This window comes from Salarias fasciatus, chromosome 1 (genome assembly GCF_902148845.1).
Source record: "Salarias fasciatus chromosome 1, fSalaFa1.1, whole genome shotgun sequence".
NCBI classification, from domain to species: Eukaryota; Metazoa; Chordata; class Actinopteri; order Blenniiformes; family Blenniidae; genus Salarias; species Salarias fasciatus.
In genome coordinates, this window is record NC_043745.1 from 17,022,864 (window position 1) to 17,045,081 (window position 22,218).

The following is a 22,218-nucleotide window of genomic DNA, read 5'->3' on the forward strand; positions in this document are numbered from 1 at the left end:
GGTGCAGTGAAAATGAATAAATTACATTCAAAAAACAAACTTAAAAAAAATAATGATAAAAACGACAGAAACGAGGGCTATTCATTACATGTATTGTTGGGAAGGAAGCAGTGATGGTAGGAGTAACTAAAAACTGTGTGTGGGGGAGGGGAAACTCATTAAGGTATTTGAATTTCAAAGAGATGATATGGCTCATTAGGACTAAACGATTGCCTCCAACATCACTCTAAGCTATGTGTCTGGATAACAAGCATATGATAACACCATTTTAAATGTGGGATGTGTGTCGGTGTTTGTGCGCTGTGTTAGAAAAAGCGAATATGACTGGTTATGTCGACCATGAATCACATTTCACAGCATATTACACAGTTAGATGCCATCAACAGTGGAATAAAGAATCCTTCCCTCTAATCTTTGGTGTAATAGTGGCTTTCACAACCGTAGCATTTTATAGCACTAAAACACATTAAGCCCACATACTATCCAGTACATTATGATTTCTAATGTATGTGTTTGTGGCAAAATCTCTCTCAACTGTCTGTGCGTTATCCCTTTTTGATCTGCTGGGTGCAACGAGAGTGAAAAAAATAAAATCACCAACAATTAGGACAATTTAAGTCCAGTTTCCTTGAGAATGGTTTATGTATTAATAAAATAAATGATGTATTTGTTTTGTTGCACTGTTTGATGCACATCATTTAAGGGAAAAATGTTGTTTCACTACCATTATTTTTCACTGAAAATTAACTTGCAGGAAATTATATTAAACCTAGTAACTAATCGAATTCCGAGTGTTTTCATTTAATTATTTATCCAATAAACTGATTTTACTTTCGTGAACAGGCCTATGTCGTTGATGTTGCAGATGATAATGCAAGCCTTGCCATTTCTGTTATAAATACTTGTTGCCATTTCTCCGCAACTTTGTCCCAGTCAGGATTGCAGGATGCAGGAACCAATCCCAGCTGGCTCAAAGTAAAGTCACGGTGCACTCTGGACCGGTCATAAGCTAAGAATAAGCTAAGAAAAAAATGGAGTAGAGCGATGAGTGATGCTTTTGTTTCATTTTAATTCAAAGCAGTGTGTTGATACACATCAAGATGCTGTTTCGTTTGGCCAATTAAAACTCCCTTAATTTAGATGTATGAATATAAAACTTTCCACCAGAGAATAGCTGTAACTAATGACCTTCCTTGACTCTACAAGAGCACATTTACAAAAAGAAAGATGAACAAACCTTCTTTTCGCCAGACTGTATGTCACAGGTGGACGACTTTGATCACTGTGAATGCCACAAAAACTTCATTCTCACAACCAAGCACATCTATCACACAGATTTATGAGCGTTGTGGATGCATCCGTTTGAGATTTCATACCTGCGGACTTTGGTGTTGGGGTCACATGTGGCCTGTGAGCTGCTTGTTGTCCGTGGCTGTTATACAGCAGAGAGTGGTATTAACAGCAACAGCATGTTCAAATACCGACATTGGCTCCCTCCAGGTACGCCAGCTTCCTCCCGCAGTCCAAAAAAACATGCATGTGAGGTTAATTGGTAACTCTAAACTGCCTCTAGGTGTGATGTGTGTCATGTGTCGGCCCTGCCATGGTTCAGGGTGTGCCCTGCCCTCGCCCATCAGCAGCTGGGATTGGCTCCAGCAACCAGGAACACGATCAAGTGGTTCAGAACATGAATGAATGAATATATGAAACACATGATTCATATCTTCAATTGATTCCTTGTTCACTGCCACCAAATTGCTTAAAAAGTTTTTTTTTTTTTTTTTGTCGTCTCTGTTTTCAGTCCCAGAGTTTGTGGCTCCTCCACAAGTGTCAGCACTGTCGTCCACCAGTCTCAAGGTGACGTGGAGCTCCACTGAGGGGGAAGGCGTGATCGCCAGAGGACAGGTTACAGAATACCGTGTGAACATGCTCACTGAACAGACAAACAATCCCTACGCTCCTCCGGTTGTAAGTCAGGTAAAAGCTGAACATCAACATGAACATGATTTTCAGAGGTTGGCATGTGGCAAAAATGTATGCGAGTTCCCCAACTAACCTTTTCATGGTGGACGCAAGAGGCAACATGGATCATCAATCCTGTGTTGTCGATCAGGCGATTATTTTAATTGTCTGTGCCTCAATATCTGTGTTCTCCTACATTTAATGGTTTTATCTCCCTCTCTCTTTCCAGGCGCTACACAGGATGGGACCATTGGAACAACCTGTTTATGTAGCGACTGGATTGAAACCTTATCATGCGTACAACTTCACTGTCACGCTCTGCACAAACACTGGCTGCACCACCAGTTTACCAGGCACAGGACGGACCTTACCAGCAGGTGAGATACACCAACAGAAAGGACAGTGATGAACAACTGCATCTTGACATAAAGATGCATATTGACAAGAGGGATGTGTAAAAAATATTTTGAGTTTAAGCAATTCATGTCTCAGCACTTATTGACTCTTTGTGTGTGGTTTTCTTTAAAAAAAACAACAAAAAAAAACACACACACACACATCAGAAGCATCTGAGAGAAGCACACACACACTCCCAGAAGGCCACATTCAGTCATCGGGTACTTGAGTGGCGACAGCATTGGTCATGTTAACCAGAGGGGATATTCATGGTGCACGGCAGTAAAAACAATTTACTGTTAATTACAAGGAGAAAAATGTGGCGTAGCACACACTTCCTGCTGGCCATGAATCAAACACACACGGAGCCTCAGAAACACACATACAATGTTTCTCTCTCTCTGCGTCTCTCTTTCTTTCTCTCTCTAGTCTCTGGATTTATAACCACGAAGGAAGTAGGATGAATTAGCTGTGTTTAATAACTCAGGCACAAATCTTTGGGATTGAGATGAGCACTAATTGATCAGTGCAGGATGACACACGCACACGCGCACACACACACTCAATTTTCTTGTAAATTTTACATTTCTTTGTCGTTCTTTTCACGCGCTAGTCTGCTGCTTCCTCGTCGTTTCCTTCAATCCATCCTTCACTTCTATCCATACCTGGTTGTTTCACTTAAACACAAATAGCACACGGCAGCAGAGGAACATGAATCACCCAGAAATATACAAATTGCTCTCACATGCACACCTGACCCTCCAACACACTTTTCCATCTGTTCACTTGTAGTCTCTATGCTTGCTGCTCATGTTATGTTGTTTTTTTTTTTTCCTGTTTTGTTTTTGTTTTGTTTATCTCTTTAGGTGAATAGACAATGGATTCTCTGAGTGATTGTAAAAAAAAAAAAGGACTTTCATCTATAAATACTTGCTCAGGGATTTCAGCTTTTGAACGTATTCTAGGCAGCTACATCTGTTGACATAGCGAATATTTTCATTTCATACAATTCTCCAAAAGTCGTTCCTTGCGTTTATTGTGATGAATGACACTTCAGATTGTAATCGGTGGACTTTTTAAATGTATTTTTAATGGCTACATCTGTTGACACAGCGACAATGTTTATTTCAAGTGATTCCAAAGACTTCTCTTGACTGTAATACAGTAGGATTCAATATGGCTTATTGTACCCAGTTGACTTTTTGAATGTATTTTTAACAGCCACATCTGTTGCCACCGTTTTGTTTCATCCAACGCCAAAGATGTCCCTTGTTTCAACTATAAGAAATGATAATGGCATATGCCGTTTGGCAGACTTTTTTTTTTTTTTAATCTCAAAACAATTTGCATAGCGTGTGCTTATCCGCTGGGTGTTGAGCTTCTGCTTCAGCTAGACAACTCCAGTCTTTTTTTTTTTTCCTCTTCAGTTTAATGATCCTTTTGACAACTCACTGAAAATATGTTTTGATAAACTATCAGTCGTTGAAAGCTGGTCACCCCCTCAGTGATGTATTCAACACCTCACTCTTATAGAGAAACTGTAGCCAACAAAGGTCATTTTTAATGTCCCGAAAAGCTGCTGCTTTTCTTTTCTTTTTTTTTTTTTTTTTTCCTTTGTCTATGGTGTGTATCCACTTATATAGATTGACCATATTTTGACTTCCAAAAGAAAGGAAACTTGGCCAGGTCTCGAGACATTAAAAGATACAGTAAGTTGAACTAAAAGAAATAATTTTGTTATATTCAAAGTATGGCTCGTCTGTGTCGATGGAAAATTTGGTAACACTTTACTCGAAGCATCCGGTATAACACATAAGTACATTTATAAAGCATTATAATGCCATTATACCACGTGTAGCTATAGTTATGAACACTCATAAATGATCACAATGCCAGGACCTAACCCTATTCCTGTGCTGTATAGTGGGTTATAAAGCATTGTGATCATTTGAGTGTTTATAACTACTATGTGTTATACCGGGTGCTTCAAGTAAAGTGTTACCGAAAATTTAATTGTATACCAAAACGATATCTCTATTTAACCAAAGACGAATTCAGATAAGCTTCTCAGAAGTTATTAAACCTGCTTTATGACACCAAAAATTAAGTTTAATAACAATGCATGTTACCAAAACAACTCAAAAATAATGAAATAATAGCAATAAATGCTCTGATAATAGATTACTGGACACACAAATAAATAAAACCAATGATAAAATCTGAATTCCCTTTTTGTTTTAGGTCCTGTAAAACACCTAATTTACCATTTCACAGGTAAATTAGAAGCGATAATTTGCCAGATGTGAGGGAAAAAAAATCAGACACTCACTCACTCCAGCTCTTGTGTTTTGAATGATTGTTTTAAGCATCCTTAAACAGCACTGACAGGAAAAGTTAACCTGTCCAGGCCAAAAATAGGTTGTTTGATCACCCTAATTAAAGGGTGATGGGATATTTTACCTGTGTTTTTTCGCCTCTTTTTTCTCATAAGTTCTCACTTTCTTTTTGAATCCATTTTCTTTCACTTGAGACAAATATATAACCAAGTCTAGATGCATAGATCAGAACACCCTCCATCTAAATGTTCCCACTCCATAAAAGGACACAATAATTTTTCCACCATGTAACCTACCCATTTGATTCAATTATGGAATTCATGCATTTAGAATCATGCATGTCTTTATACGACTTCGAAATTCTCCTCTGATCAATTAGATGTTACTTTTGCCCTCCACATTAGAACAGGCCTTGCTTTCAGTACATATTGACAATAATTTGTCCTAACAGCCGTTTGAAAATCTCCCATTTTTGTCTGAGTGCTGTGTTCTGTTGAAATTAAGCAAGCATTTTGAGTTCTGCAGAGCTAAATTCTATTTGCAGAGGAAGCAGTCATCACGTTAAGTGTCACTCCTCGGGAAGCAAACTTGAGCTTGCTACAGTTGCGCTGATAAATCTCCCCCACATAAGGACGGGCCATTAGAATCAGCTGCCATCTGCTGTTAGTGAGCAGACAGCATCTGTGAAACCACTGGAGTTACACCAGAAGCACAGGACTAAACATTAACGTACACACTGAGACAGACGTACCGAAACGGGGAAAGAGGTCTCGGTCCCTGTGTGTTGATGCATCCGCAGTTGTTTCAGTGTGTGTGTCTTCCCGCAAAGTTATCGATCACGACATAAAGTGAGTGGCTAATCAGGGGCTGATGGTGATGTTTTATGTATCCTACATCCATAAAGGCTTGTTCTACAAGACATGCACACAGAAAGACATATACACATACACACTAACACTGTAACACCACTCAACAGAACAGGAACTTTATTGATTTATGCATAATTGGCCTGAGGCCCTTCTTGAGAAGAGAAATATGCATGGCAAGGGATCGCCATGTCAATAAGTGGTGTGCTTATGTGCTTGGTGTAACTGTACGCTAAGAGCCTGTTAAGACATGTCAGTCGCTGTAAAAACAGGAAACACACACACACATGCACAACTGCTCCTGGGAGCTGGCCCGTGATTTAGCTGCTTCATTACCATGTCGGCAGCTAAAATTAACCTTTCTGGTGGACTGTTAACCTTGTGTGCGTTCTCGTGTGGGCGCGCGTGTGTGTGTGTGTGTGTGTGTGTGTGTGACTGTGTGTGCATGCATGTGTGCATGTTTAAGCATACTCATGATAAGGCAAGTGGGTTTTGTCAAACCGAATGTGTCACAGTGTTAAATATATTTCTTTGAATTGCCAACCACACGAAAGAAATGAATACAAGACATTCAAACAATACGTGTTGGTAATACATCCACTCCAGTCACTGAAGGAGGGGAACGCTGTTTTATCTGACAATAATCACGGTCTTATAATAATCATGTTCAGAAGTGGGTTAGCCTTTGTTAGATCTGTGTGTCCTTGTGTCATTTCCACAGTGTTTCCTGTTTAGTGGATCACAATAATTAGTAACACCGAATGTACCTGATTAACTGCAGAAAGAAAAATAGGTTAATGAACTTTCTGTCAGTGAATTGTTGATAAAATGGGAGAGTATGCTTATTTTTCTGCCCTTAATGAAGCAGTCATCACTCACGTTCCAACATAAATTGTGCCTCAGCCAAATGTTTGGAGTGAAAATTTCAGTCTCAGGTTATGAGGCGCTGAAACTTGTCACAGCTTATCTGGGGGCCACATATTCACACCTACTGCCAGAGGAGCACATGAAACAGTTATTTTTATTTGTTCTGAATAAAGCTCTCACATTAATTACAAAGACAAAATAAAATGTTTCTTTGTACCTATGAATCCACGTCAGGGAGTCCCTCTTGTTATAGTGTGAAAGAAAGAGAGAGCAGTCTGGGCATCGGGTGCCATCGGAGGGGACAGTAGCACTGACAGGTGAATTACAGGATATCACCCTCAGCAACATCGCAGTCTCACCCGTCGAACGTCACCCAGGGACATTCCCGCTCATTGAAGTCAGTCCAGTTTGATCAAACCTCAAACCCAGCAGAGCGTGGTCCATTGTGCCAGTGGGTTTTTTTCTCAGAATCATGTAATGAGAGGCTGGTGTTGTCTGGTGTGTGTATGCTGCCCTGCTGACCGATTTGGAGGGTGACAGATGCAGGCGACCATCGTTCGTCCTCGCATGTCAGTCATGCAACTCCCCACTTTAATTTGCTCACTGACTGTGTAAAAGTTTGTTCATAATATTCAAAAGAACATTTATAAAATGTTATATATATACACACAGCATTCCATCTCTTTTAGATCCTACAGACAGTGCCATTGTAGCAGTGTTTGTATATTTATGAGCTGCTACACTGCACGGCATACATTTCACACACTTAAGACAATAAGTTTGATTGCACTCTCCGATGAATCGAACATTTTATCAATAAAATCATCTTGTTCATCATCCACATGTGCCACTGGTGGCTTCAGGAAATAACTAAACGGAGCAGTTTTTCTAACAGAATATTTATATACAGTGAAAAAAGTAAAAGATAAAAAGATCCAGCAGTTTATCTCCCCTGGAATCCACAGGCCATCATTTTGGTTTTGATTCAGCACCTATACTGTGCAATGTAGTGAGACCGTGGTTGTGAAATTGTAAAGATTTTTCTATTCTTTCTGTGGTCCTACGACCATGACTACAGCTATCCATGAAACTCTGGCTGTAAAGAATAACCACATATTTTATCCTGTGATCAAAGATATCGCCACAAAGGCTGTCTGTCATGTGAGACGGACAGAATTCCACAGTCTGTGGCCACCTGGAAGCAAAAGCATATTAACACGTGTGGCAGTGACAATGTTTTAAATGTCAGCATAGCTCAATATCAATAGACTGGTAAGCTATCGATTGACAGTAATTTATGGTTTGATGTGGCAAGATGAAGCGCCCCAGACAAGCTGTCCACTTTCCTTTTAAGAGCTCTATTAGAAATCACACTAAGGATGGTCCACATGTGTGTGTCACCAAGAGCTAATTTACTCCTACCACAGACCATTTAGACGATTACTGAAACACACACACACACACACACACACACACACACACACACACACACACACACACACACACACACACACACACACACACACACACACAGAATTGCCTCAATGGAATGGCTTTTAAAGCACACACACGGTTCTCATCTTCACACCAGTCCATCATTTGCCGTTTCTCCGACCATTCTTATATATGTCTCTCTTCTCTATTTTCGCCTTTATGCGATTGATTTATTTATGAAACACTTTGAAACTGTGACTGCAGCACCTTCAGTATGTTTCTAAAGGACATTTAAATTATGATAAAAAGTGAAAGAACATAAAGGGAATCCTCTATTCAGTGAAAATGGTATGTTTAAGTTGCATATGTGAAAATATACAACGGTGTCCATTTCACATTTACATTTTTGAGAGCTTTATCTCAAACATTGTTCCAATGCGATGGATACATTACAACGTTTCAGGGGACATTTGATTTGAAATGCACTCTTTAGGTTTGCTGTAACCGTTTATTATGTTTTCCTTGTCAGCACCAACAGGACTGTCTTCACCTCAGTTATTTCCAATAAATGAATCTACCATACACATAGAGTGGCAACCTCCAGATCAACTCAATGGGCCACACCCACTGTATCAGGTAAGTTCCTCACATATCAGGTCTGAAACGGCCTCGGCAGAGAACATGCAAACTCCTCACAGTAAATGCCCAGCTGGTGTTTGAACCTATGATCTTCTCGCTCTCAGCCCTGAGCGCTGGCTCCTGTTCCACCGTGTGTCACATTTATTGTAGGGGATGAAAATTCAGCGCTGTTTCCAGCTTTGACACCAGAGCTGCTCCAGGCTGCTGCTTTGGTAGAACACTACTAATCTACCTTACTCTTATGTGGACTGTGATGATAAACTATACATATAAGGGTGTAGTCGGTTGGTTGAGTGGGCCGTCTCAATTGGCATGTTGCAGGTTCAATTCCCTATCTGTCACGTCAGGGTGTACTTGAGCAACGCACAAAACCCCAGATTTCTCCCAGTGGACGGATGGAGCGCCTTACATGGCAGCTGCCTCCTCTGGTGTGTGAATGGGTGAATGCCATTAACAATGTGAAGCGCTTTGGGGACTGCACAAGCGGTGGAAAAACACTAAAGTGAAATCCTTCAGCTATATGTGCTGCTGGGATTTTAGTAATTTGTGTTGATAGGACTTGTTTCAATTGATAGCCAACTTTTCATCCACCTTCTTAATCATGTGAGAACAAGACAGTAGATTTATTACAGTTTTTTAAATGGAAAAGGTATAAAGTAAGTGAAATTCCTGTCAAATCCCACCTGTACTTTGTGCCGGCTGTGAATTGCACAATGTTATGGCTGAAATGTGATCAAAATTTCTGGTGAACTGGTGACGTTGCTATCTTCAGCTTTAAGCTCCGTGCCCAATTTCTCTAGACAACCGAAACTCAACACATAACAACTGGTTGATTAATGGATGCAACTTTTCCGCTTTTGATATTAACATCATTATTATTTGTGTGCTTTGAGGTGGAGAGGTCGGACGTCTCTCTCTCTCATCCGCAAGATCCAGTCGTCAGAGGAACCCGGTTCTCAGGAAACAGTTACTTCCGTTTTCCCAGCGACTCAATACCCGTCAACACAGACTTCACCGGTAAGAAAATAGACAGAGGCACATGCAGATGCTCGCGCGTGTTTCGGAAAATGGACGACACGATTGTTTTCGTTGTAGAATACTGCGAGTGTGAGAATGCGTTGACGTGCACGCGTGTGGGTTTGTGGTGTTCACGGATGGCGCTGCTGCCTCTCAGCTTTCTAGTGACATTCCTTTACAATGACTTCCCCAGTCATCTTAAAGGACAATTATCTTTCTGTTTACCAGCATCATTAGAGGGTTGAGCTGCACAGCCAAACATGTTCTGCTTCATCTGAGAACATCACCCAGTCTGACGCTCATAATTAATGACTGCTGATACTAATCAGTGGGATTTGAGCACGCAAAGCTCTTTGATGCCACTTGAGATTACTTCACTGTCCTGCACAAGCCTCGCATCGCCAGTTTTGTCTTTCTGTGCCGCCACAAAGTTTGTGGTTATGTGTTTGAGCAAACCTTTTTTCGCCATGTTGAGTTGTGTCATAAAGTGTTTTAAAAGCAGGCCGCCTATGAGCAAAATAATGTTTTTGCACTTGCAGCAAAACACTGACAAATAAGGCTTTCTGTGAGACCATGATCTGCAGTAATTGACTGAAAAAGCTATTTGTGTTTGTCACTAGAATTGATCATTTTTTCTTCTTTTTTTTAATTTTTAATTTAACCTTTATTTATTCAGGTTTGAACAGCATTGAACAGCATAAAACAATTGACATAACACATTACAATGGTGCAGTTAATTTAAAATACTCCAAAATGTTTTTCTCCGATAAAAACTAAAATTGCATACCCACTACAATAGCAATTGTTTTATTTGGTTTTGTAAGTAGTCTTAAAAGGGGGAAAAAGCATTAGTAGACGTTTGTAAGTAAAGCATACACTTTTGCATTTAGTTTATATTTGGATGGGTGTTTTGGAAGTAAAGCTGAAATATTTCATGATTGGAATGAGAAAATAAAATTTGTCCTGATAATAAGTCCAAGCAATATTTATTTAGGCCATGGTCTTTTGTTCTTGTTCATCGCGCGCTGTCTTTTTATCCCAAATCAACAAGCTATTTCTGAAAGCACCCTTGCATCTCCGACACAATTGCAAATAGATCTCTCTGAACACTGCCAGCAAATAGATGATGATTTTTGCTATTGAGGGGTGCGTCTCATCTCCTCCATTCTCCTCCTTCATAAAGGGTAATGGATCAGACAATCACTTTCAGACCGGATCTATTCAGGACCATCAATGTGTCGGCAGTCTTCAAACCATCGCCCTTTTACAACCATCAATACTAATAGCATCGTCTACAGACAATTATTCCCATCGAAGCGCACGGAACAGCGAACAAATCAAAGCCAAATTGGATTATGAATGTAATGCAGTGTAATGCCCCCTCAAGAGTCAATTGATCACAGAGGAGAGACTCGTCAATCGTTGATGTCTCATGGAAACCTTGTAACTCTGACAATGACAAGTGTAAAATTTGTATATGAACTGAGTCTTTGCTTAACTTTTTTTGGGGTGAAAGGGGTCATAAGCCCTGGACCTTTTTAGTATTTTTTTTTTTAACGAACAGAGCAAAGTTTAAATGAGGTGTGGTGAAACGAGGTTCTGGTGAGTCTGAACCTTTTTTTTTTTTTTTTTTTTCTTCATTGCGCAGCATTAATGTCTCTGAAGATCCTGACAGGCTTTCTGTAGGAATCAGGAAATCATCATTTTTCTCCATCAACATTATGCACCGTTCCAGGAATATTAATAATCTGTTGTTTCTTGCTTTCCTAAACATGTGAATTATGGGAACATTATTGAGCGGGATCAATATTCTGTATGTTTAATCTTAGTTAAAGTCAGGATGCTTTACCTTGTGAAATCGCATGATATTTGCCCTTTCACCTGTTATTTTATGGCCACTTTAGTAAGATTATTGCCCAAATAGGTTGTTTCCCATGTGCAATTACTATCATAAAATTGCATGTTTCCATAAATGAAGTCCGTTCGCTTTTAAAGATGCTTCTTAATGTCCTATAAGGGTACTTAAGGGCAACATTCACCACACTGAATCTTACTTTAGACAAAACAGGATTATAACTATATACAATCCTGCTCCTAAATGAATAAGTTGTAAGTGCTTCTTTCCATAAATGCATGTTAGATCATTCATCTTATTAATAATGTTTCTGTGTCTTAAACCCTACTGACTCACGACTCTGGATGTTTGAATTTGAATTGAACATTCTGTGCATCTCCACTAAGGCATTTGCTTTTTCTGTAAAATGATGTATATAAATGGTAATTGGTCAAAGGACTGAGTAGTTCTTTCCCCTATACATAGTAATTCTTAACTGTTTGGACATGAAATAGCCTGATATGAATAAGTCCAGCGTCCTGCTCGCAGTCATCGCTAATCCAGATGTATTTCTTCGATCCACGCTGAAGAGAGAGGAAACGTCACACAAGTATTTGAAAAAAAATGCATGCAGCAACAAATAGACTTGAATAATTTCCAGACACATTTAATACAGTAAATTGCTGCAGTACCACTGCAACAACTGAGTAGGAAAGAAGGAAATGTTAAATGATACAAATTATTTTCCCTTAATTAATATGATTGATTGCCAGGCATTGACGTTGAAAGGAAAGGGGGAGAAATGTGCGAAAGGAAAGTTTGCACAGACATCATTAGTTTTTCCCCATTTAAAGATTAATCAGAAGAGGCTGGGCTCTTTAATTCTGTCATTTGTATATTTAATGGGCTGCTGCAGAATCTATGGGTGTAATTAGCTAGCTGCCGCGCTCTCATTAATACGCCAGGCTCTGATTAATGCCAGCAGAGAGCTAACATGACTGGAGTTATTCAGGTTATGTTGTGTAGATGATTACACACAACCTCCACTGTTTACTGAGACAGAGAGGGGAGAAACAACAAATTCAAATTACAAAGGGCTCAATATTGGTACTTGTTAATGTTGTATATTGTGTAAAATAACATTATAACCCTTTTTTCACTAACGTCTTCCAGTTATCACCATTGTAAAATTACCTTCATCTTATTTTTTTTTTAGTATACAGTATATCAAAGTTTATGGTGTTTAATCACTCATGAAAGACAGATTTGAGTCATTTGAGCTTTCACAGGGGGAGTTTGTCTGGACTGCTGACTAAAGTCAATTTGCACATGTCAAAAACAATCAACGTTAAAGCTGCAGAACTGCCAATTGCTTTTATTTTAAAGGCACCTGCTTTTGTATGTAGGCGAATGTGCGGATCCCCACCAATGATCACTGGCTTCACTTAACGGTTTGACACATCAGATATCAGGTGGAGCTTCTGAAGCTTTCCTGACAGGCAATTTAGCCTCAAATAAAATAAGATTGTGAACCACACTTCTACAGATATTCTAGAGGAGAGAAGTGGCATATTTGCCACTTGATGAGAGCTTCTTTACAAATTAGGCAACATTTTATAACTTTAGCCTCCTTCATGCATTCATTGTTGGGCCTGAGTGGAGAAATCAAAGTTTCAGTTTGTTGCTATTTTCCGCTGAAAATATTTCTATAATTTTTTTTTTTTTTTTTTTTTTTTTGCGGCAGAGTGATGTTATACTCATGCACACACACGGATCGCCGTGGCAGCGGACTGGAGTGCTTGATGGTGCAGGGTTATACATGAACAGTCTGAGATCAATCTGTAACTGGCTTCAAGAGTCAGAAATGTGCAACATTTCTGCTTCCAAACCATATGCGATGGTACGCAGCTGCAGTAAAAGTAAAAATGCCAAATCCGATAGTCACATTTGAATGCATATTACTACTGTGAGTATTTAGTTTCTGCTCTCAGATCTGCATGTACTCACAGGTGTTTTTCTTGGAGTTTTTTTTTTTGCCTGTGTGCTTTGAACTATAGAAGAGCTTGTGTGCATGTATACTGGAATCACCTGTCATGGTGTGTGCTCAGGTTTGTCTGCTGATGGCTCCAGAGTGGTTGTCAGTGTGAAGTAGCACAAGTCCTTTGGGGAAATCTGAAAGAGGTACTGCTGAGCACGAGCAGTGTCACTTAGCTGATGTACATTCGGATATGCTTGGATAACACCTTGTTTACACAGACTCACAACCTTTCAGAAGAAAGGTTGAATCTCTTTATTCATTCATTGTTCCATTCAAAATTTTGTTGCCATGATCGATACCAGGTGCTCAAGTTTTTACCTTGTCAAACCTTTAAATAGAGTGGACGATACCGTAAACAAAAAATAAATAAATAAGTATTTAACACCAGTTTGAAGAACATACATTTAAATATAACAATTATCCTTTCTCACCATTTTGCATTATTGAAATACAACACAGGAATATATGGAGGACCAAAACTACCATAGTTAAAAATGAATATAGAAATATAAAAATGGTTCAATAAATAAATTCATACGCCAATAAATCATACAAAAATATTTTTTCATTAAAAAAACATAAAATGTGACAAAAAATATATATTTTTGTTGTCATTATCTCTTCAATGTATTCATTTTTTAAATTGTTTCTTTCCTCAATTACTTTTTTTGCCTGTACACATCTGTATTTGCACATTGATGAGCTGCGTCACAGCTTGGTTTCTCAACTGCACCAATACAGACAACAGAGTCCAGGAAAGACTCGCTCGGATGGCACCCTCCTTCACTGCAGGAGAACCGGTTCTTGAAACTACAACTAAGTACATTTCTGCGGTTGATCCAGGGCCTTCAACTCCACCTGTGACCTACCACAGCTGGGTCACCACCACTTCATACTGCTCTGCTCCATCAGGCGACCCAGGACTATTCAGAACACTAGAACAGTTGAACTTCCTACACGAAAAGTCTTTTTACATTGGTAGAAACTTTCAGTCATTACAGTTACCATGGATCCTGTATATCATCAACAGCCCAGATGTAATCTATTCCACAGACCTTTTTTGTTTTTATATATATATATATATATATATATATATATATATATATATATATTGTGAAACAAGACAGTTTATGAGTGTGCATGTGTTTCCCGAACCTGTTCAGCGTAAAATACAGACACATTGCTGTAATCGTCGGGTCTTCTTTTGGTCTTGCTACGGTTCATACTGACAGAAGAAAATTCAAAGGAGTGTGAAAGTAGGATGCAGGACAAGAAGCAGATTCGACTGTGAAAGAAGCGAAGTGGGATGCGCGGACAGGAAACATATTCAGAAGAGGCACGGGGTGGAGAAAAGGAGAATGAAAAGGTCAATGAAAAGATGAGGAAGGTTAAAAGCACAGGGAAGAAAGAAAGGAAGGATTGAAAGATCAGGAGAATGTGATAGAGAAAGGGAAGGTTAAAGGGGGGTAATGTAATGTCAGGTATCTGTCATGACTTCACTCATCTCTGTGGTGACAAGGTCATGAATGTAAATGACACATGTCTGCTTGATGTACAGAATGCAAGTCCAATGCAAAGAGCACCTTTGTCTTGTGTTAGCCGCATGCTACAACCACATCCTGTACACCATGTTCATCTGGGTTCAGTGTGCTGAATTTGTTCCATACAGTATAGTTTACATATGCTTGTGTGCTGCACTTTGTGCCATTATTTCTTCTATACAGTGTAATTGAAAATGCAAACCTGTGATCCAGAAACTGCAAAACTCTGGACTTCTCCCACATGCTCAAAACTCTAACAAATGCAGCAACATTTAGTTCCCAGTTCACTGAATGAACAAAAAAACAAAAAAGAACACTCAGTGCTCTGAGAAATGACTTATCTGTATTCATTTTGAGCTCGTGCTGTAGCTGTTTGACTTCTCTCCATGTTAAGTGAATTCACATACTAATTATTTTGTTAATGCCGGCCTCTGACGAACCCGAGACTGCCTCCATTCAACTCCTCAGATCTTCCCACACTGCTGGTCTCTACAGAGACAGAGCTGAGGAAACCCACACACACTTTGTAGACTTACACACACAAACCTGCATGGGCTGTGTCACTATGTGGATCTAGTAGTGGATTAAGATCCAATCTCTGATCCATAGTAACATGACAAGACGGCACACTGGATGAATCCTCTGCGCGCGCACGCGCGCTTGTGTGTGTACGTGTACGTGTGCGTGTACGTGTGCGTGTGCGCCGTCTGAGGTTCTTTTCAGGACCCACAAGTTTCCCACATTGCCGAAGCCTTGAATTAGACATGACACAACTGAAAAACCATTCCATCAGTTTCTCCTCGTCTTGAGGATTAAATGCCTCTTATTCCTCATAACTGTTGTCAGATCAAAGATCTCCTGTCATTTTAGGTCGTGTATCTTAGTTTTTTTTTTTTTTTGCCTCCACCTAGTTTCAAGTTGTCTTTCGCCTTTAACACAATACATGAGGAACAGCATGTGGGAACTCCTTAAATGTATCATCACTCGCATTCAAGAGAGAGCTGATCTGATTTTGTTGGCTGAATATCAAGGTCACTTTAACTTACATTTACCTGGTTTTTTTGTTTTTTTGTTTTTCTGACACACAACATCCGATGAAGATTTTGCGCTGCAAATATCTTCGAATCTGAAACATGTGCCACCGATACAGGGGTAACCTCTGGTTCTTTCTGGCTCTTCAACCTCTCCATCCTGGCTCCCTGCTGCTTTGATTGAATTACTTGTAAATGAACAGCAATGTTGTGCAGCCTACTATCTTTTAAAGAGACTCTCATCTCACAGGTTGAAATGACAAAATTTATTTTTGTGAGCAATTCCATTTAATGTATTTTCAAAACTGTTTCCCCTGAATTGAAGACCCTCCCACACCTTTTAATTAATTAAATACAATGTACAAAAAGAAGGTTCTGGTCTTAAGAGATAAAAGCAACGCTTCACAAGTGAAAGCTGTTTAAAGTGTGGAAGCAGGTGTGTCTACTAAGACGAGCCTTCTGACGTTCATGTATCCCTTGGAGGATCTTAGTGGAGAGATTATCCCAGATAGATGGCTTACTGTGGAAATGAAGTCAGCTTAGAGCTCTGGTACTGTTGGGAAACAGTGATCTTAATATAAATGTAAGATGAAGCGCATTTGCACACGTTTTCTTTTCCCTCTACTTTAAGATTTGACAAGAGAGCTGGATGTAGCACAGAACCTCAAACTGCTGGGGGTTTTTTTTTCCTCTTCTTTTTTTGTATCAGTCCTCCAGAGTTACTGTGCAAGTCTTGGTTACAGAATTGTATTAAAGTTAATCAAAATCAGATTTGGATGAATTACAAAGGGAACAGAGATGAACTGCCAGTCCATCAGTGACTGACACAAAACCACGTTCACACCCACTGGTGGTCTGGACCCAACAATCAACCTCAAGCGTACAGTTTTGAATGCCGGGAGGAAACTGGAATAAATAAAGTTATCAAACTGCACTGCCTGGATTCAGTTTGTACAAAGAATCGGCATCATACGTGCTAACCATAACATCCTGTATTTTTGATGAGCTGTAAACACAGTTTTGGTATTTTTAGTGATTGCCAATTTCTTCATGGTCATTTTATTTTATGAAATCTAAATGTCCATTCTGTTAATTTTTTTTATGTTGTTGTTGCCGCCAGGTGTTAAATTGAGCTTCAAGACTTGGTCAGCAGATGGACTGCTCCTCTGTGCCGTCTCACCAGGAAATCAGGAGGAGTTTCTTGCCATTCAGATGAGAAGTGGGATTCCTTTCTTTCTGTTTGACCCACAGGTAAGTGAGATGCTAGATTTTTCTGGATGTTTACATCATATGAAATAATAACAGAAAAAAAGCTTCTTATGTCATTATGCTCAAAACCTGACTAGATGGTTGTATGTTTAAAGTTTTCATTTCAGTTACATTTGAAACAATGCCAGGAAATAAATAAACTAAATAAATCAGATTTTTTTTTTTTTTCCAGTTTTAAATGTTGCTTTGTTAGTGAGGAACATGCATTTGTGAGGCGAGCAGCAAAGCTCAGTGTGTCGGTTGCAACCAAGAAAAAATTGCCAAATCTTCTCTGCCAATGCCAACAATTGTCTGTGCATAATTACTGAACATAAATAATCTACCGAACACAAATGTTTTCTTTTTCCTTTAACTTTTTGTATATAGTTTGTAAGAAGTCACAGCCAGCATTCATTATATTCAAGCATGATGAAATGAAGTCTTTTCAAAAACTTTAAAAAGTCACAAGAGGAAGTTGTGCGGTTGGATCCATTATTATAACAATAATTTTACTATTGGACGAACTGATCTTTCTCAAGATCATTTGTTAACCTATCTCCATTTCTTCAATCTGTTCACGTTACTAACTTGTTCACATTCACCTGTGTTTTTCTCTACTTTCTCTAATCCACCTCCGTCCCTCTGCCGTTCCTCTTTTTTCCTTCCGTCGCTCCCATTTTCTCTCTGACTCGCTCTCATCTAATAAATGTGATCTGCAGCCCCTCATTGGTTTCTGTCAGGGAGACAGGAAGAGGGGAAAAACTTTGAAAGTGTGTCAACGTTTGAATTGGACTGCAATTAACTCATTCCCTGCAGTCACCACGCGTGAATACCAATTGCAAGCTAATTAAGCTTTGCACCCTGACACACACACACACACACACACACACACACACACACACACACACACACACACACACACAGCCCTGCCTCCCTTATCCATCCATACAGACACATGTAGAGGGGTGAAGGAGTCAACGACTTCGATGATGAAAGTGATGATTGGTGATGATTACACACACTTCCATGAGGCCACCAACTAATTACACACTCAAACAAATACACGTACACATTCACACGCTTTTGTACAGCATCACTCTATAATACTTTGCTGTCCAGAAACCTTCTAATAGAACTTTGTGATGCATCTGTGTGTGCAGAGACGGACAGATAACACTCACTGGTGTGTGTGTGTCGGTAGTTATGTGTCCTGCTGGATGTGTGATGGAGTTTGTGTGTCTTCTCCAACTGGGTTGATTCCTTTGTTTAGGCTAGTTTGAGGTAATTAACAGTGGGAGTGGTGTCACGGCTTATTAGTGTTCCCCTAGATACATATAGCTGGGCCCATTACTTCCCCCTATTAGCCTGTTGAGCTAGCCTAATGGGATTACCAGTGCTGGGGGGGCAGTGTAATTTAGCATGACACAAGAAAGTGATAGGCTCACAAATATGTGCACGTATGAGCTGCCACACACGTGTACGCTGAAGCCTAAATACACAGAGAAAAGCTTATTTTAACATAAAGAAATTTAACAGTGAACTGAAGCTAAAATACTTTCAAATTATGGAACGTAATTTATCAATCGCACTCAGAATTCCACCAGATTCTCTGGGATATCACAAGTCCATTAAGACTGCGCAGTTTTTGTTGTTTGAAGAAATGCTCTGGTTACTTTAAGCCTAAATAACAAAGCTTAAAGTGCTCATGTCGAGCTGGAAAAGTGAGGAGTGCGTGCATCCTCTACCTTCACGTGTTCCCTGAAAGACTTCATAGGTTGTGTTTAACTGGTGTTTGTCAGTCTTTTAGTCTATCTCACAAATCCACTGAAGGTGTTACTTTGAACCTTTAGCTTGAGGGCAAATCACTAGCGGTTGGTGAGAGAATTAAGAGGCTAGCCGCCTCGACTGTTCTGTAGCCAAGTGGAATAAAAACTGTTTATGTGTAAAATAGTGAAGAAAAAAAAAAAGACGCAAACAGACTCCTCCTCCATTGTTTTGTTGAGGGGAGCTGTCTAGCAATGGTAGTAAAGATGTCAGGGGCTGATATACTCTGGCATTCATACATTTATTGATCTCATCATTAAATCTTCATCACCGCCTGTTTGTCTGTGTATGAGTGCGCACGTACCCGTTACTCTTCTTTTACTGCAGTACTCTTTGCCTACTCGCTAAAAGCTGATCGCAACAATGATGTCATACTTAATAGGTAGCAAAAAGCCCCGTAACAACACTTTGATGATTATATGTGCATGTTTGTGTCCTTTTTAGGATGGCGCATTGGTATATCTGTTTGATGTGTGTCACTGATCAGCTTGATGCCAAAACCTGTTCTCAGAGGGATAAATAAAAGAACAACTTTAAAATTTACACACTGGGATTTGACAGCGACTGTCCTTTAAGCCCAGAGGCCATAAATTACTGTATGAAACATCAACCTCTGACCAGAGTTGAGAAATAGTTAATGGATGTCTTTGCACTGTTGGTGTTTTGAATCATGCTGTTGTTGCGGGGTCATGTGTGCCCCCCGTGCTCCTTTGTGCAGGGCTCAGCGGTGGCTGTGAGCGCACAGGGTGATGGAGGGCGCCGCTACAATGATGGACAGTGGCACAGCATCACAGCTACAAGGCGAGGAGCCGTGGGAACAATCGTTGTAGACGATCAATACAGAGGTAACTCTCCTCATATTCATACTGACCACTGTGTGTTTCTGCTCCCTGTGTGGGTGTGTGATTGTGAATGGGAGCACATTACACTCATCTGCACATGCAAGGATGTTCACATGTGTTCAGATGTTCTGTGTATGTAAGCCCCTCCACGTAGTGGTTTAGCCTGGTTAATCCCTTCCACTCTGTCTTATCATAAACAGTATGTATGAAGCAACATTTTTCTCATTACTGTTCATTTGTCTGTTTTTTGGGGTATTACTTGGAATAAAGCAATGTGAGGCTGAAGTGTTGTAACATTGTCTCACTTCTCTGCTGTCTCGTTTGTTAACCTACTCTGTCTTGTATTGTGTTTTTGTTGCTACATAAGTTTTTTTTTTAACTAAAGTATCAAATTGATCATTTTTCCAACTGTTTATTCAGGAAGTGCTTCGGCATCCAGTGGCAGCACCATCATTGGCGATAACACGGGCGTGTTCGTTGGTGGACTGCCTGAAGATTTTACCGTACAGAGAGAGGATTCAGGTTCGGCCGTCACTGTTAACTTCAGAATGAATTTATGTATTTTAGTGTGAACATGATGGCTTTGGCTGTAGCTCATTTTGATGCATCCACTGACAGCATTTTTGTTTCAGGATATCTGTTATTGAATTGCTTTTCATTAATGCGGTTTCTAGATTTTCGTTCAGTTGAGACACATTTTCACTCTCAGAGTCGGTGTGGCCTCACGTGCTCTTCATAAAATTTGTGTTGATTTCTAATTTTTTAACTTCTCTTAAGAATCATTCCATCAGGTTTCAGTGATTAAAGGTCAGTGTTGCCTAAAGTGTCTCGCATTTTTGTGAATATAATGTCTTTTGAAACACTGTACATACAAGCATACCAAGTGTTTCCTGTGTAAATTCCTCAATATTGATATTTAGGCTCACTGTAGGGTCGAGTTTGGGTCAGGTTTTTGCCATAACTGAATACACTATATCAGGAAACCTCATCACACATCCTGGGTGTCCTCCCTACATGTGTTGTTGAAGTCTGAACAGCTTGAGTGTTTTGTGAAAACAATCAGCACAATAAGTCTATTTGTGTACTTTCTTAGCTCTTTCTCTAAAAACATAAGCTTTTTCCACAAAACAGGTGGTGTTGTTGAATAACATTATACTTAAGTTCTATTTATATAGTGCCAACTGTGCTGTATTTGATGCTATAAAAATAAAACTGAATTGAATTGAAATGCAACATAGTCACCCCAAGGCACTTTTTACAAAGAACTGCACACTTAAGGCAGCATCGACGAGGGAGGGAGGAAGAGAGAGACAGAGAGTGGGAGTATTGAGAGCACAGAAAACTAAAGTTTTAACCTTAACCTTAAAAGCAGAGACTTTAATTCACCTCCCTGGCTGAAACTGGGATCTGGCTCAACAGAGCAGCCATGTTTCCCCATTAATAATTCAGAAAGAAATTCATTGCTAAATTTTTAAGTAGTGATGATTTTTTTGACTGACAGTTATGTTTTTTCTATTTCCTACCAGGAAACACCCAGCTGGTCGAGCACGGCTTCCCCGGTTGCCTCAGAGATGTGAGTTTCATGATGACTGATGGCCCGTTGGAGGAATGGCAATTTCTGGACTGGGCAAAAGCCACGAGCAAAGTGGCGGCGTATGAGAGCTGGGAGGGATGTCCTGCTCAAACCGTGGAAGGAGCCCATTTTCTGGGTCATGGTAGGAATTTATTCATCGAATTGACATCAGTGTTTCACAACACGACAGATTGCAGCATTTCTACAGGACATATTGTGAAATGTAAAGAAGCGTCAAGGGCAGCTTGTTGGGTGTCATATTAAGTTTACATACAAGTTTAAATTATTGCTATTGCTTCTTTGCGCTGCCAACACAGTTTCTTGAATGGACCTCTGCTGCTAATGTTGCTGTTAATGAGATACTTACATGCTGATAAATGTGATGATAAGTTAATTGGCCTCTGTGTGAGAGATCAGGTTGATTAGTGCACATTTCTTCCATTACTGTCGTCAGACTCTCTGTATAGTTCTTTAATTATACATCACTTTTGAATATTTGACAAAATAATTTACCTTTAGACACGTGAGCACAATCTCAGTGGCTGCCGTGTTTTCTCTGCGTTTCAGGTTACCTGGAGTTGGCTGCAGGTTTATTCAGTGGTGGGCAGGACTTTGACATTTCCATGGATTTTAGAACAGACCAGCTCAATGCGCTTTTGTTATTTGTATACAACACACAAACTGATGACTACATGCTGGTAAGGCAAGGCACATGCCTAAAGATTCCCCCAAAATGTGTAAATACATCACGTGATGATATGAGAATTTTT

General features: G+C 39.7%; 1 protein-coding gene across 1 annotated transcript in view; it reads left to right on the plus strand.

Moving 5' to 3' along the window:
• Window positions 1–22,218, plus strand: part of ush2a (Usher syndrome 2A (autosomal recessive, mild)) — a 202,181-nt gene that overhangs the window by 52,694 nt on the left and 127,269 nt on the right. The window contains exons 25-33 of the mRNA XM_030094333.1: window positions 1,802–1,977; window positions 2,192–2,339; window positions 8,391–8,497; window positions 9,394–9,517; window positions 17,082–17,212; window positions 19,752–19,878; window positions 20,296–20,397; window positions 21,402–21,590; window positions 22,016–22,146. Coding sequence (XP_029950193.1) covers window positions 1,802–1,977; window positions 2,192–2,339; window positions 8,391–8,497; window positions 9,394–9,517; window positions 17,082–17,212; window positions 19,752–19,878; window positions 20,296–20,397; window positions 21,402–21,590; window positions 22,016–22,146 — 1,235 coding nt within the window. The remainder of the gene's footprint in view (window positions 1–1,801; window positions 1,978–2,191; window positions 2,340–8,390; window positions 8,498–9,393; window positions 9,518–17,081; window positions 17,213–19,751; window positions 19,879–20,295; window positions 20,398–21,401; window positions 21,591–22,015; window positions 22,147–22,218) is intronic.